The 18,171-nt window shown below is 38.1% G+C and overlaps 1 protein-coding gene across 1 annotated transcript; it reads left to right on the top strand.

Annotated features, from left to right (window-relative positions):
- Positions 1 to 13,562: 13,562 nt before the first annotated feature.
- On the top strand, positions 13,563 to 16,167 carry LOC132090926 (uncharacterized). The gene is made up of 6 exons (XM_059499630.1): positions 13,563 to 13,590; positions 13,979 to 14,163; positions 14,520 to 14,674; positions 14,855 to 15,318; positions 15,435 to 15,643; positions 15,813 to 16,167. The coding sequence occupies exons 1-6, from the start codon at positions 13,563 to 13,565 to the stop codon at positions 16,020 to 16,022; spliced, it is 1,251 nt and encodes a 416-aa protein (XP_059355613.1). The 3' UTR covers positions 16,023 to 16,167.
- Positions 16,168 to 18,171: the final 2,004 nt, after the last annotated feature.

Raw genomic sequence — 18,171 nt, 5'->3', positions numbered from 1 at the left:
ACCAATGTTATAATAGAATGTTATGACAAAAATGCTAAATGTGTTTCCATGCAAAGCTAAGAGAATTTGACACATGATGCTTTTTCAAGTCTTAGATCACAGATTTGACCAAAAAACAACAACATTTAAACAGCAACAGCTATCTCTCAAATCCAACCCTTGTAGAACTGAAATGAGTAATGAATGTCCATTCATTATGATTTTAAGGAGTCTGGCCCATGAAGCTCAAGTTTTTGGAGTCTTAAATTACTGATTTGACCTACTTTACATAAACTCAGAAGATTCTGTTGAATTGGCTTCATTTTTCACTTTGATGAAACCAGCACAATGTCATCTCTAAAATCCAACCAAAATACCCATATTGACCAAAGAACAAAAAAGATACCTTTTCCTTCTAGGTTGAAGACGAGTTTCATTACGAATTGTCGTTTTGAGCATTTTTATTGACTTTCCTACCTGTCTGTCAACACATGTATTTGCATACCTTTGCGCACCCGGTTTGTGCAGACAGGATACATCATCAGCTCATTCACATACGCTATGCAGACAGAGCGAGAATAGCAGAGAAACAACAACAACAACCTGACCTTCCTTCCTGGTATTGTACTTACGCTAACTGTACTATAAATTTTCTCAACGATGAATGACATATGATGTATTGATGTAATGTTGTCTCTAGTTGTCTGAGGTCTCTTTTATAAAGGTTGCATACGCACAAAATGAGCATAGAAACATGCATAGGCAATTTTCCATACACATATCGTGATTTATAAAAAATAGACGGCGCAAATATGTATGCACCGTACGGACATTCTAGACCATGTATGCGAAATCTTTTTCCTGAAGTGATAAAAGTAATGAAGTAAACAACAATTTTAAACTCTGTTTTCATTTCGATATACACAATTACATTAAATACTCCACTCGCATTAATGGAGATCAACAGTGAAATTACATAATAAAAAAAAATACACATGTTTTTAAGTTGGGAAGAAGGAGGGAACCGGCGGGCATTCAAATTAGTGCTGTCACGATATTCAATTTTTCATATCACGGTTATTGTGGCCATAAGAATTCACAATATCGATCGTGATATCTATAAAAACCTTGGGGGAAAAAGATATCAGTCAAATTAATTTTTACTTTGTTTATTGAGTTTTTCTTTTTCACCCAACGAACATAAGGCTACTTATAAACACAGGGCACAATACTCTGGTTTTCTTTGCCTTTTTTTTAAGCTTCTATGAAATAACAAGAGAGAAAATACTATCAAGTTCAACAGTATGATGAAAAAATATTAATGGTAGCACTTTAAAATAAGATATCATTTATTAATATTAATGTATTAACATTAATTCACTGCGTGAAAAGAGGAATTTCCAGGATAAATCTGACATGGGAAATTTCAGTGAAACTTAAGGTGTACGACCCATGTACGAAAATTTCCCAGGAAAGTGTGCTGAGTCCCGTACACAACCACACACTTGAGATGCACAGAGATTTCCGGATACAGGATATTTCTGATTGCACACACTGGACGTGTTAAGAGAGTTCCAGTACACCAGCCATCATAAAAAACTTAAACATAGTTTTATAATAATAAAAGTGTATACTATGTTTTTTGACAGTTTTACTGCTAAGCTACCACGAAGAACTATGGTTAGTGTACCATGGTTAATTTATGGTTACCATGGTGAGTACAATAATCAAGTGTTTTTGTTTTTTACAATTTGTTAATATCATAATTAAGGGAGCAAGCGCTGTCATGTTTAATCGGGGTGTTTAACAGAAAATGAATCGTCCAGTCATTTTAAATTAATCCGAACTGAATGAATCTATATGAGCCTTTTGAACAGAATTGCAAAATTTGAGTGAGATTAATAAAATATCATCCACACTATTCGCGGTAGTGCTGTAATCTCAGGGTTTGTTGTAGTTTGGTAATAGAGGTAATGAACAGTAATATATCAAGCACTGACATTCCAGGCCTTGCATTTAGAGCTGATTCACATGAGACTTGCGATTCTTGACTGCCTTGAATCAAATCTTTTTGGAGTAGACTCACTGTTCTGACTCCTCCCACCATTGTTTGAATTTGTGTGGGCACGCTGACAGGAAAGTTTGTGTTCTGCAGTGAGGGGCCACTGATTGAGTTCTATAATTTGAGAGATTTACTTACCAGACGAAGCTAAGTATGAATACATAAAACCATAAAGAAAACATGTTTACAAGAACATAACATTAAATGTTGTTTGATGCTGTAATATTTTTTTATATGTATTTCTAGCATGAAGTTGTTTCGAGCCGTTTATTCCAGCTTCAGGTGCTTCGCTGTTGTATTTACATCAGACAAAGTTTAGTATAAATTAATAAAACCATTTAAAATACTTTTTTTTTTAAAACACAACATTAAAATTGGTTTTAATGACTTCAGTCAGTGCGCGGTCACAGCCTACAGAGAGATTTTTTTCAGAAGAAAATAAGAAGAAAATTTACAGAAACATTTAAAAAAACCTAGTTCCTAAAGCTTAATGTTAAGTGTTGTAATGGATGTATTTGAGTGGGTTTATGTTGTAAAATTAGTCTAGATATCTTGACTAACTGCTAACTTAGTTAGCAACTGCTACGTAACATTACATTTTTAAAAGTTAGCTTTTAGTACAATATACAGTACATGTTTATTAATTAATGTTAGTTTAGCTAGCGTGCTTTAGTTGATAACATATTCCCCATTGACACATTCTGCTCATCTGATTTCAGAGCCTCAAACACTGTAGCTGGCTTCTGATTCATCGGAGACAACCTTGGAGGAGGAATGGTGTGTCTTCATTTGTTAATATATCATAATATTCAAAGTGCAGCATAAATTTCACTTGTTTTGTTTAATTTTGAGGTGATTTAATGTATATGTTTTAATGTGTATATATATTTAATGTTTTTAGGTCAGATGGCAAAAGATGTGTTCATCAGGTAACTTGAACACAGTTTTTGAATACCATTCTATTACTAAAATTATATTTTATTCAGTTACTAAATCACTTTGACTATCTTTCTTTATATATATATATAATTATCAAACTTTGCAGTGGCACGATCCATAACCTCTAACAGCTCCACATACTCAGGGCAGGAGGACTGAGAAGGCTCAGCCTCAGCTTCTTTCCCACCCTCAGACATCTCCTGCTCTTCCTGGGCAGAACCCAGCAGAGCACTAACTTCAGTATCAGAAAGGGTTAATGACAACACATCTTCCTCCTGAAGTTCACTCTCGTCTGCCGCTGAGGAGCGCAAAAGGGAATGTTCCTCTCTAAACTCCTCAGTGAGATCCACCTATGATCCCCACAAGCTCACTCTCCTCCGTGCCTCAGCAACGGCGGGTCCTGAACTGCGGGAAGCAGATGGCTGTCCCTCTTTCCTCTAAAAGACAGACGAGAGCGGAGCTTTTTCATAGGAAAATCCTCACAATGCACGCAGATCGCCCCCTTTTTCGCCCAAACAAGCGACACAAAGATTGTGTCATCAGGTGTCAAATAACGCCGACACAGATGTACACAGTCTAAACGCCTTGCTAGTGGATGCCACGATAAACAGAAAAAGGTTGCTCTTACCGTGGTTATTTTCTCAGATGCACGCTTCAAACAGAACAGTCCGTGAAGATGAAGAAGAGAATGACGGGTTCTCCTGGCACTTATTTATAGTTGCGCCGGTAGTGACATCAGAGGCTGTCACCGGCCAACATGTTGGTGTTTCGAAGTCACGACGAGGTGTTCCCCATAGTTTTCGACAGTGTCCAGAAATCAGAAATGCCAGAGTACATAGACGAAACTGCCAGAAACGTTCCATTTATGGGTTTATACGCTGATGTGAACAGTCCGGAAACACACCTTTTCATGCAGTGAATGAACAAAACATTTAATACACAAGTTATTAATCTTCGTTAATGTTAATAAAAATAATGTGGTTCATTGTTCATGTTAGTTTACAGTGCATTAATATTGACAAACACAACTTGATTTTAATAATGCATTAGTAAATACTGAATTTAACTTGAACCAAGATTAATAAATGCTGTGGAAATTTAGTTCATTATTATGTTATTTATATATGTTAACTAATGTAATTAACTAATGTCAACTAATGAACCTTATTGAAGAATGACTGCAGATGAGGCATTAAGTGCATGGCACTGCGACCAACTTAACATTTTACAAGTTTAATGTAACAATGTGTTTGCTCAGTTTTTTTAAGATCAGTTTTAATCATGTAACTGTTAATAGATTTTAACAAAGAAATAAAGTGTTACTACGCACAGGCCGTATTTATTGCAAATACAAAAACAAGACGAGTAAAGAAAACGTGGTACTTATTAAAATAATCAACTTTTACTTCAATATATGAACACGGAAAACTGTTGTTGACAGGTTAACATAACGTTTCTTGTTCTATGGCTGCAACCCGAAAACTGAAAAATACTGCCTTTGGAGGATGCATTCCACGGTAGGAAGGCATCAAGGCACGTCCGAATTCAATGTTAGCTTCAGATCCTATCTCCTGGGATGCCTTCATCTGGCCGATTTTTTTAAGGCAGCATAGATGTATCATTCGCTGCCTTTGATATCCCACAATCCTGTGCGTTCAATTCCACAACAGTTACGCCAAAAAATAAAGATGGCATCTGAAAGTTCAGTCGGTGGACAGTTTGTGTGTAAATATATGTTTTTGATCAACCTTTTCCACTTTTTATGTAATTTCTAGCGAGAAATTAACATTGCAGTAATAAAGTATCCACTTAGTTATCACCAAAGCTCTCTGTATTTTGCTGTAGATCATTTAACCATTACTCTGCCTCAGAAGCCTGTCCAGAATAGGTTTCATGAGGTGCCTTCATGCAAAAACGCTGTCTGCAAAGTCATAGCCTGGTACAACAGCAAGACACCTGCCCAAGTTTTCGGATTCAGCCTATGACTAGTAAAATAATGGCAACTTACTCTGATAAACACGGCTCTTCTCAGAGTGGCTGCATCTTCTTGTATGACAGGTGTCACAACACTGCCACCTGGGAGCTCAACCAGGTAGTGGCGCTGGAGTATTTACAGTTTATTACAAGTTTTGAGAATTACATAAATATTAGTTTTCAAAAAGTTTGCTGCTTAACTGCTTTTAGATCTTTGTTTCAGTTGTTTCTGTGATGTACTGAAATATAATTACGAGCACTTCATACATTTCAAAGGCTTTTATCGACAATTACATGACATTTATGCAAGAGTCAGTATTTGCAGTGTTGGCCCTTCTTTTTCAGGACCTCTGCAATTCGACTGGGCATGCTCTCAATCAACTTCTGGGCCAAATCCTGACTGATAGCAACCCATTCTTTCATAATCACTTCTTGGAGTTTGTCAGAATTAGTGGGTTTTTGTTTGTCCACCCGCCTCTTGAGGATTGACCACAAGTTCTCAATGGGATTAAGATCTGGGGAGTTTCCAGGCCATGGACCCAAAATTTCAACATTCTGGTCCCCGAGCCAATTAGTTATCACTTTTGCCTTATGGCACGGTGCTCCATCGTGCTGGAAAAAGCATTGTTCTTCACCAAACTGTTGTTGGATTGTTGGAAGAAGTTGCTGTTGGAGGGTGTTTTGGTACCATTCTTTATTCATGGCTGTGTTTTTGGGCAGAATTGTGAGTGAGCCCACTCCCTTGGATGAGAAGCAACCCCACACATGAATGGTGTCAGGATGCTTTACTGTTGGCATGACACAGGACTGATGGTAGCGCTCACCTTTTCTTCTCCGGACAAGCCTTTTTCCAGATGCCCCAAACAATCGGAAAGGGACTTCATCGGAGAATATGACTTTGCCCCAGTCCTCAGCAGTCCATTCACTATACTTTCTGCAGAAGATCAATCTGTCCCTGATGTTTTATTTGGAGAGAAGTGGCTTCTTTGCTGCCCTTCTTGACACCAGGCCATCTTCCAAAAGTCTTCGCCTCACTGTGCGTGCAGATGCGCTCACACCTGCCTGCTGCCATTCCTGAGCAAGCTCTGCACTGGTGGCACTCCGATCCCGCAGCTGAATCCTCTTTAGGAGACGATTCTGGCGCTTGCTGGACTTTCTTGGACGCCCTGAAGCCTTCTTTACAAGAATTGAACCTCTTTCCTTGAAGTTCTTGATGATCCTATAAATTGTTGATTTAGGTGCAATCTTAGTAGCCACAATATCCTTGCCTGTGAAGCCATTTTTATGCAACGCAATGATGGCTGCACGCGTTTCTTTGCAGGTCACCATGGTTAACAATGGAAGAACAATGATTTCAAGCATCACCCTCCTTTTAACATGTCAAGTCTGCCATTCTAACCCAATCAGCCTGACATAATGATCTCCAGCCTTGTGCTCGTCAACATTCTCACCTGAGTTAACAAGACGATTACTGAAATGATCTCAGCAGGTCCTTTAATGACAGCAATGAAATGCAGTGGAAAGGTTTTTTTTGGGATTAAGTTAATTTTCATGGAAAAGGACTATGCAATTCATCTGATCACTCTTCATAACATTCTGGAGTATATGCAAATTGTTATTATAAAAACTTAAGCAGCAACTTTTCCAATTTCCAATATTTATGTAATTCTCAAAACTTTTGGCCACGACTGTACATGTGGTGTTATCATAAGAGAACTGTTCATTTTAAATAGTGCGGTTATCACTAATACTGGTATATCGTCACTCACTTAATTAACACGGTATTGATAATTGTTGCTTTGAATATCACAGTTATCATCAATACCAGTATATCGTGACGCCCCTAATTCAAATGAAACTTTAATAATAAAACAAAAACAAAACAGTGCGGCAGCCCCTCGTGGACGACTGCAGTGCACAAACAAAACCAAAACACAAAATAAAACCCAGGCCTGGTCCTCTCTCATCCTTCACTGTCATATTCCTCGCTTTATCCTTCCAGAGCTCCTCCGTGGGACTCAAGACCGGTGAGTGGTGCAGGTGTCACTCATCTTCAATTACTCCACCGGCCTTGCTCCGTTCCCACTGCTCTTCGCTTCACCCAACTCATCACAACATAATTAAATAATTTTATTAACAATAGGCTACATAATTTTCCTCTGGTATGCTCTGTTTTATTGACAGCAAGGAGTGCAATATGTGTACAATAATTCATCTTTAAACTAAACTACGGATCACATGCTATGATAAATATTTTAGCGAGAACAGTGATGCGCACTTACTTCGATTCAATTGTCTGGTATAGGACCAATAATAATAGCTTACTGTACAACCGTAGCTGCACAGAAGTGTTGATGGCATGTGTAGGTATCTCCACAACATTATGAAAAATTCATAAATAGGAGAAAACATTAAGATTTGCACGTTTCCTTTTTAAAATACTTTGTCTGTGACTTGCCGAATCAGACAGTTTTATTTACACTGCAATAAATCTGGGTCTATCAGTTTCCACTAAAAATAGCTAAAATATGTTAATCAGCAAAACTTTTGAATTTGAATTGTTTAAAACTTTAGAAATACTATATGGCCAGTGTAAAAGAATGAGATCAACTGTATTCTAAAATATATCTGAGAACAACTTTAAACCATTTTGTTTTATAAGATATTTTCATATATTTAATATAAAACATAACAAGGATACTGGATCATTTTTAGCTATACAAATTAATGTGTATGCCACAACTGGCTTTATTGTCCTCCTCTCATATTTCCTTAATGTCTCGGTGTTAAACATGCTGTCGCTTGCATGTGAATATGCATGGAAATGATATGCAGATGAGGTTATGCATAGTAAAACAAGGTGTTGTAAGCTCCATATATGGTTATTTCAGGGAGGAGTCTGGGTGGAGAAGCACATATGCACAATCTTCCCCTGACTGGGATTTATAAAGGGATTTTTGCGCAGGTTCTGGTGTACACATGGATTTATAAATCTGAAAACCTTTGTGCGTATGCAAAATCTAGCTTTTGTGCCTATGTACACTTTTAGGATGAAATCTACCGAGAGCTTTATAAATGAGACCTGTTTGTGGTCTGTTTGCGTATATGCTTTCAAGAGGTGTGGCTTTGGACGGCGATTTACAGGGAGGGTGGGAAGTTTGCTTTCAGTGCTATCAGGCTAATGTTAGCATCAAAACAACAAAACATTCTCTCAAATCCAACCTTTTCATAATTAAAATGGGTTATGAATATTTATGTTGATTTTTTATAGAAACTGCTTCTTGATTTTCATCTTGAATTCATTAGCCCAACCTTTGACCTTGTTAGCTGAAGGTTTTGTAACATGTAAAAAACAAGTTCAGACTGTCTCTTTCTAGTCAAGACAAGAAAAGTATTAAAGTTAGAATTGCAGTAGATGAAAAGCTAATTAAAAGACTTGTGGCTTTGCTACCCTTCCCAGGTTCCGCGGGACGCTCCTGGCAGTGTAACCCTTTGATCACTAAAACAGAATCACCACCTGTTGAGTGACAGGAAAAGGTATTTTGATGTATTTTTAGAGTGTAAGTTTTGACTTTTGACTCTGAGGTTTTGGGTTTGAGTGTTAGTATCACCAGGAAATGTAGGTGGAATGAGTAAATGAACAACACTCTCACTACAAACAACTGCCATTGATCAAGGCACCGAGCCCCCAACTGCTTCCCGGCCGCCACAAGCAAATGGTTGCCCACTGCCCTGTGTGTGTGTTTACTACTGACTGCTGTGTATGCACTTGGATGGATGAAAGGGAGAGCACAAATCTGTGTTAAAATGAAAATTTTGTCTTTAATCACTTACCCCCATGTCATTCCAAATCTATAAAAGCTTAATTCGTCTTCTGAACACAATTTAAGATATTTTGGATGAAAACCAAGAGGCTTGTGACTGTCCCATTAACTTCCTAGTAAATAACACTGTCAAGTATGAAAGATATTGTCAGAATAGTCCATCTGCCAAAAGTGGTTCAACCATAACGTTATGAAGCAATGACAATACTTACTGTAAGTGAAGAAAACTAAAAGAACGTTGCCTGTGTTCAGCTCATATTCTCAAAAATGGAGCTACAGTGATACAGAGAGACACAGAGGAGACTAATTGTTGAATAAAGTTATTTTTGTTTTCTACACGTCTATAAAGTATTCTCGTTGCTTCATGACATTATGGTTGAACCACTGATGGCAGACGGACTATTTTGACACTTTTCATACTTTTATGTACCTTGACACTGTTATTTACTTGGCAGTCTATAAGACAGTCACAAGCCTCCCTGTTTATATCCAAAATAATTGTGTTCCGAAGACAAATTAAGCTTTTATGGGTTTGGAACGATGTGGGGTTAAAGTGATTAATGACAAAATTTTCATTTTGGGGTTGAGTATCCCTTTAACCACACAATAAACAACATCACTTTAGGTCACACTATCATATCACTATATATACACACACACACACACACACACACATATACAGGTGCTGGTCATATAATTAGAATATCATCAAAAAGTTGATTTCACTAATTCCATTAAAAAGTGAAACTTGTATTATATTCTTGTTATATTCTTTTTAATAAACTTGTTATAATCATTCATTACAAACAGACTGATATATTGCAAATGTTTATTTCGTTAAATTTTGATGTTTATAACTGAAAACTAAGGAAAATCCCAAATTCAGTATCTCAGAAAGTTAGAATATTGTGAAAAGGTTCAATATTGAAGACACCTGGTGCCACACTCTAATCAGTTAATTAACTAAAAAACACCTGCAAAGCCTTTAAATGGTCTCTCAGTCTAGAGCCGTTTCTCAATGTCAAGGATACTTCCTTGGCAGGACTGGTCCTTCCAAGTCACTTCCTTCAGAAGCTAGGCGAGACTCCTCTTAAGCATTCGGAGAACACGTAAATGGAACAGGCTAGCAAGTGCACGTAATTGCGTCATTACGTCAGTGAAAAGGTCAGTTTGAATAACGCTGTGAATTGTATCATTAAATTACTTTGGACAACTTAACTAGTTATTTATAAAAGAAATGCCGTTGACGCAACCAATTGTTAAATGACAGGTCCGGTTCAGTTAACCATTTGTATTTGTATAATTTACAATATCAATATGGAAATAATTTGTACTGGCAATTAAACGTTAAACTTTACTTATATTTACTACAGTTATAACAAATGTTTGGTAACGTAAATAAAAACCGTTAACGCTCCGACTCCGCTAACATTCGACATTTTTGAATTTTTGAACAAGGTAGCAAAGCTGCGCGCATAGGATTGTGGGTGATTTGAGAGCGCGAAGAGCGCGAAGGATACACATATGCATCCTTTCCTGTGTATGGGATATTCTTCGAACGAAGGACTCAGTCCTTGAAATTCAGTTGAAATTCCGAGGATCATCGACATTGGAACAGTCCTTCGACGGATGTCGATGACGTAGCATCCTCGAAATACTGGATTCCGAGGATCCTTCCTTGACATTGAGAAACACCTTAGTTCTGTAGGCTACACAATCATGGGGAAGACTGCTGATTTGACAGTTGTCCAAAAGACGACCATTGACACCTTGCACAAGGAGGGCAAGACACAAAAGGTCATTGCAAAAGAGGCTGGCTGTTCACAGAGCTCTGTGTCCAAGCACATTAATAGAGAGGCGAAGAGAAGGAAAAGATGTGGTAGAAACAAGTGTACAAGCAATAGGGATAACCGCACCCTGGAGAGGATTGTGAAACAAAACCCATTCAAAAATGTGGGGGAGATTTACAAAGAGTTGGAGTTAGTAGTAGCCCTTTATTGTCACTAGTCACAAGTACCAGTGAAATTAGCCATCAACCTGTCAATACATACATACATACAATATGACAATGGGGTAGACAGAACAAGAAGACAGGGAATTGAGGAAGAAATACAGCATAACATTAGGGAAGTGAGGAGAAAAACAACACCCAGACTATGCTCCTTTTGGGAGTACAGTATGGCAACAGGAAAAAACACCTCTCTGAACCTCATTTAGATGGATGGGGTCGGGTATGGAATCTGCAGAGAGGGAAAAAAAATTAACACGCTTCGCTGAGACATGTCTTAAATTAGGCTTGAATATTGATACAATTATTATATAGGTATACTTTAAACATGAAATAAAACGGACTCACTCCTGTCAAAATTGGCTCTGGCAAACTTCATTTGCCAATCAATGACCTGGAGTTCGAGCTGCCACTGCTTTTGTTTCAGAGCAGTCTTATCAGCAATGAGCTTCAAGAGCCTTCATACGGGCAATATCTTCAGGATCATGTACAGCATCATAAATGCTTTTCACAATTGGTCCGATAAATGGAACAATTGCAGCAAAGATGCTGAGGCCTTTACTTTTTTCAGTACACCATTAAACACGACTTTGCAACTGGGGACGGAGATTGGGGGGGTCGAGGTAATCCAGCGCAGGCAAACAGCCATCCAGCTGGTCAGACCCGCTTGCCAGACTGGCGGAATAAAGCGGCGAAGGCGAGGGATGGGGGGTGGGGTGGTGAATGCATATCTGTATATGTGTAAGAGTTTGTGTATTTGTAGGCCTGGAGAGTTGCGATTCTCTCTAGATGCCTCTGTCCGCAGATTATACAGCGTCACAGCAAGTTGCCATGGAGACAGCCTTGGTCAGGTCCTAGACAGAGTCAACAATCAGCAGGTGTCTGTGGGCGGGGTCGAGGAACGTGAGAAAGGTCTGGCTGCACTGCTCACCTGGGAGAAAATTTGTTATCCAGCCCAAGGCCGATGCTGGTAGAGAAAGCCGAAAGAAGATAAGATACCAGTTGTTTGGTCTAGTAGCCGCATTCCATTTCACTGTCACTATGATTGTTCATTGTCCATTTTGGTCTCCAAATACTCCAATTTCCTTTCCAAAGCCGTGAGCTTCTCCGTGATGTTATCCATATTGCGGTTAATAGTCCCAGTCTCAATGCTGACCGCTCTGCCCACTGCTTCAATCATGACGGGCAGCCTTGTGAGGCTTTGGACAGCTGTTCCCGTCTTCTTAATTTTTCGATAACCCAGGGCAAAGCCTAATCCAATCAGCAGAAGACCTGTTATCATGGTTCTGAATAGGTAGATGTCTTCAATGTCCTCCACGGAAAGAGCCGCCAGACACAAGACCCGCCAATTCGCCCACGCATCCATCGTGTAGCCAGCTGCGAACGTTCCAGCAGGGCAGTCAGGTTCCCCCGAACCCAAGCTTCTCATCGAGAAGATGGTGTCAATTGCGTCAAAAGACCAATTAATCAAATCCATATTCCAGTTTAGGAGAGCAGTGCAGAGACAGTCTAACAAAGTAGACGAGACAAGAGACACAGGCGAAGCAGGGAAGTCAGGGAGGAGAGGAAAGAAATGCGACCGCCTTCGTTGAGAGCTGAAGAAGAACCACTACACACAGACGTATGCAAGACATGGGTTTCAGCTGTCGCATTCCTTGTGTCAAGCCAGTCTTGAACAACAGAGAGCATCAGAAGCATCTCACTTCATAAAAAGGACTGGACTGCTTCTGAGTGGTCCAAAGTTATGTTCTCTGATGATAAGTAAATTTTGCATTTCATTTGGATATCAGGGTCCCAGAGTCTGGAGGAAGAGAGGAGAGGCACACAGTCCACGTTGCTTGAGGTCCAGTGTAAAGTTTCCACAGTCAGTGATGGTTTGCGGAGCCATGTCATCTGCTGGTGTTGGTCCACTGTGTTTTCTGAGCTCCAAGGTCAACACAGCCGTATACCCGGACGTTTAAGAGCACTTAATGCTTCCTGCTGCTGACCAACTTTATGGAGATGCAGATTTCATTTTCCAACAGGACTTGGCACCTGCACACATTGCCAAAGCTACCAGTACCTGGTTTAAGGACCATGGTATCCCTGTTCTTAATTGGCCTGCAAACTCACCTGACCTTAACCCCTTAGGCAATCTATGGGGTATTGTGAAGTGGAATATGCGTTTTGCCAGACCCAACAATGCAGATAGAGCTGAAGGCCACAATCAGAGCAACCTGGGCTCTCATAACACCTGAGCAGTGCCACAGACTGATCGACTCCATGCGATGCCACATTGCTGCAGTAATTCAGACAAAAGGAGCCCCAACTAAGTATTGAGTGCTGTACATGCTCATACTTTTAATTTTCATACTTTTTAGTTGGCCAAGATTTCTAAAAATCCTTTCTTTGTATTGGTCTTAAGTTATAGTCTAATTTGACATACTGATTTTGGGATTTTCCTTAGTTTCAGTTATAATCATCAAAATTAAAATAAATAAACATTTGAAATATATCATGTGTAAGGAATGAATATAACATACAAGTTTCACTTTTTGAATGGAATTAGTGAAATAAATCAACTTTTTGTTGATATTCTAATTATATGACCAGTACCTGTATATTCTATTGGCAAAAGAATGGGACTCCGTGTCTTAAGAGCACTTTATTACATGCAGAACATAACATGTTCATTGACTGTTATTGTCATGGAGCATATAATTTAGTTTTGTCTCAGAAAGTATTATTGCATACCTCTACATATCTCTTCTGCACCAGCAAAACCACTAAATTGAACATGACTGAATCTGTCCACATGTATGGAAGTACATTTCCAAATAGCACAGTCTATAAATTCTCAAGTTTCTTTGGGAGTCATTTTGTCTGAGGGCGGAGGGAGGGTGGGGATACCTTTAGTATAAAAACACCAGGTGCCTTGTTCTCTATATCACTTACTTAAACAAAAGGTAAGTAAATTTCCCTTACCATTTTTATGATTATTTTCACATATCCTTCCAGTTACGTACTGTATTTCTGCTTTAGTGAATTTTAGAAGAACTCATTGCACAAATTGTGTTAACCTAAGGATGGCTGATAGCAAAAGCAAGTATTAACTTATTTCATCGTTTCATTATTTCAAAAGATTTGAACACACTACCAGCCTTTCAATGTGATCTTTTCAGTATTTAAAAATATGCCATGTTTTTTTACCAGTGGCTGTGTCCCAGTGGAGCCCCACATTTGTAAAAGAGCTCCTCCCTGCTGCCGAAAAGACAGCTCTTCTTTACCATCTCTCTTACCTGTGCCTGGCCAACTTCCCCATCCTGGAGAGGATCATCAGGAGTCGGGCTGTGGAAACCCAGCTTCTGTTCGGCTCCTCTGATGCAACTATGTTGAAAGTACTGTTTCAGATTTTCTCTTTATTTCAGTATTTTCATCTCTGTCACCTAGAGAAAAAGTCATAACTGTAAATAAGACACACATTATCATAATGTGTGATAATTGTGAGCCATGAAAAACTTTTTAAACTAACATTTTTAGGTAAAATTTAAGAATTTACATTTAGCAGATTTTACCTGTGAATTGAACCCTTGACCTTTTGCGCTGCTAATGCAAAGCTCTACTACTGAGCCACAGGAATTTATACACATAATCTTGGTTTAGTATGCTTATTGTAAGTTTCATCACCACTGTTTTTTTTTGTTTTTTTTACATCTTAGATGTGTGATCTTACATCTTATATTTCTTCTCACAGTGTATTTTGACAAGTGAAAACCTGGTTCAGTCACTGTTTCCAATGTTGACGAAAGCTGTGGAGAAAAATAAGCCAGTTTTGGCAGTCAAATTTCTAGGGAAAGCACGAGTCTGGATCAAAGATATTATTACTGAAGTGGAAAGGATAGTGGAAAAGTAAGAACATTTTCCTCATGAAAATATGTTTCAAAATACCTTGAGCAATTTAAAAAAAATTATATATGAAAACTAACATAAAACTATGAACATGTTTTAAGCTAAACTTTTAAGCTAGTTACACCAGCCCATTGCTATAAAATGTAAATTTCACACCAACATTTCTTCAACATTGTGTAGGTATGCTTTACACAACAAAGATGTTGCATCATCCACCAGTGATGTTATCAAGGAAAAATTAGATACTGATAAAAAGATTACAGAACAAGACCATGAAATGAAGCAGACTGAAAATACTCTGAATGATCTCAAATCTAAACTCCAAAAAAACACTGAAGAGCTTGCTGAAGTTGAGAGAAAGATAAACTGCAAAAGCCAAGAGATTCAAGAATTTGCCAGATCCATAACCCAAAAAAGTAAAGGCCTCGGCATCTTTACTGCAATTGTTCCATTTATCGGACCAATTGTGAAAAGCATTTATGATGCTGTACATGATCCTGAAGATATTGCCCGTATGAAGGCTCTTGAAGCTGAATTGAATAACCTCATTGCTGATAAGACTGCTCTGAAACAAAAGCAGTGGCAGCTCGAACTCCAGGTCATTGATTGGCAAATGAAGTTTGCCAGAGCCAATTTTGACAGGAGTGAGTCCGTTTTATTTCATGTTTAAAGTATACCTATATAATAATTGTATCAATATTCAAGCCTAATTTAAGACATGTCTCAGCGAAGCGTGTTAATTTTTTTTCCCTCTCTGCAGATTCCATACCCGACCCCATCCATCTAAATGAGGTTCAGAGCAGCTTGTCAAAAATTCAGGCAATTCTGATTCAGCTGAAAAACTTCTGGGAGAATGTTGCTCAAATGCTGGACTACCTGGAACAAAAGACCTTTGTTGGAGAAGATCTTATTGAAGACCTTGCCGAACTAAAATATGAATTTGTAGAATCAATCAAAACAGCCGAAGAGGTAAAATTATTGTTAACATGATTACAAAATTATTACAGAAAGGTTTTTTTTTTTTCTTTATTTGTACCAGAAGAAAAACAGTTTAAATGACAGACTCATTTTCCCCCCAGTCATTATCGATGCTTCATTCAAAAGTCTAATGTTACTTTTGAAATATTTAATTCCACAGGCTTGGAGCAGTTTTGGTGAAGGATGTAAAAAAGCATCTTTCATCTTCAAGCTCCAAACCAAAGATGCCTACAAGTTTCTGGAGGTCAGTCCTTCCTCGTTCTCCAAGGAGCAGTGGCAAATAGAATATGAAAGTGTAAAGGAAAAACTGACAAAAATAGACCCAGCACAAAGTGTGACACCCTCTAATACACCTGCCATTTCTGAGTGATCTACATATACAACATCCCATTTGTTTTCTGTCTCATGATGCTGGTAACCTGGAATCATAATGTTTAGCTTTTTAAATGCTGTACTTGTAAACTCTAGTTCTCTAGTTTCTTCTACTCAATGCCTAAAACAATCTTTATAAATCCTCTGCTCTGTATGCATCATCCTTTTGTGAGTTCTTGCAAAAAGACATTTGTTGAATGCATAAATATTTGGTTGAATGGTTCTCCGAATAAAGTTTGACATAATGACAATAAGAGTTACTGACTTTAGTTTTTGTTTAAATAATCATACGTAATCATTTTTTTCCGTCTAAAGTCATATTTAAATTTCAGCATCAAATACTTTGTCATCTCAAACTTAAAAGCTGTGAAACAGAAATCTGAAAAAAAGAAAGCTGGTGTGATGTTCTGACAATCTACCATCCGCAGGAGACTTTGACACAAAATTAGAGGCTACACAGCTAGATGCAAACCTCTGGTTAGCACCAAAAATAGAATGGCAATATTAGAGTTTGGAAAAGCCACTAGCGCTTTGTATCAGAGTTTTATGGACAGATGAGACAAAGATTAATCTTTATCTAAGTGATTGAAAAGTGGTGAAGTGGTTTTCATGGTATGGCGTGCATGGAACAGGCCCTAAAAATGTTAATGATGACTTAATATATTATAACAGTAGCAGAATAAATTTGGAATTCATTTAATCTGATTGCAAATGAATTCCACCACCCGAAGAGGAGACTAAAGCCAGAAACTCCCCAAAACAAGCAACAGTTGCAATTAGCTGCATTAAAGGCTGGAGAAAAGCATTTCAAAGGATAAGACCAAGAGTCTGGCGATATTTATGGGTCACAGACTCACTTCTGTGACTGCACACAAGGAATTTGCAACTAAATAATAGCTTTTAATCTTTTATATTTGCCTTAAGTTCTACTTTCCCAATACCTACGCTCACATCAGATAGTGGGATGAACCCTAAAAGTGCTGATATTTTTATTTGGTTAAACATGCATGTGTTGAAACTGCTAATAATAAAACGTGACACTGCAGATCCCTTTCAAGGGAACTTTGAACTGCGTCCTCTAGGGGCGCTATGGGGGGCACCTCGTCGTGACCCGTGTCTGAAGCATACTTTGAAAAAACACCAACAAGTTGGCCGGCGACAGCCTCGGACGTCACTACCAGCGTGACTATAAATCAGCACCAGGGGCCTGTTTCACAAAGGAGGTTAATAGAAAATTCTGAGCATGTTAACCCTGAAATTAGGGAAACTCTAGGTTTTCTGTTTCAGAATGGGAGGTTTGTCAAACCTGAGAAAGCAGGGTAAGTCAATCCCGTTTCTGATAGAGAACTGACTTATACTCAGAGTCAGTTACCATGGTAACTTACTCCATGAACCTAACCTGGTCAGGAGCAGGTTTTCTTCGGTAAACCCAGAGTTTCTTTCTGTCTCCTCCCCTTTTAAACACTTCATTAATGCACGCTGGAAAAATACTCTTCTTACTGTTTTTTTCTTTTTCAAGTACAAATATATAAAAAAATTAAATTAAATAAAGATTGATTCTCTATATAAGAAAATAATATAAGGTACTTAGTCTTGTTTCCTGGGGGGGAACTAAATTAAGTGCATTTTACTTAAGTAAAATTATATGCCAGTGTGGTAATAAAAATAATCTTAATGCAAATGGAAAACAAGATTATTCTCAGTATCTATTACTAAGTGCAAATCTACTGTAGCTCCGCCCTACATCGACACATAAGGTTAAATACGACACATGTGAATAACGGCTTCAATGATGTAGGCAGTAATGTTTTGGGCATTGAAAATTAGCTTGTAACGTGATTGATTGGGTTAGAGTCTGGCTTTTGCAGACCTCGTTCTTCTCACTTTTCCCATTACATGTCACATTAGAACTAATTTTCAATAAAAATGAACAAAATGTTCTAAAAATGGAAGTAAAGTGCTTATGAGTGTTTAATGATGCAACTATTTATAATTGTAATAAATATAATAATTTACAATCTGATATTATTGCATCCTGTTAATGTATAACAATACTGAGGTGCAAATGTATCTGCCTGTATAAAGTATAACTAGCATCTAATTATTATTTACACTAGCCTGCAAAGAACTGCTACTTTTACATGGTA

Source organism: Carassius carassius, chromosome 1, assembly GCF_963082965.1.
Source record: "Carassius carassius chromosome 1, fCarCar2.1, whole genome shotgun sequence".
Lineage (NCBI taxonomy): Eukaryota > Metazoa > Chordata > Actinopteri > Cypriniformes > Cyprinidae > Carassius > Carassius carassius.
The sequence above is the reverse complement of the archived record's forward strand: the minus strand, read 5'-3'. Positions and strand labels throughout refer to the sequence as shown.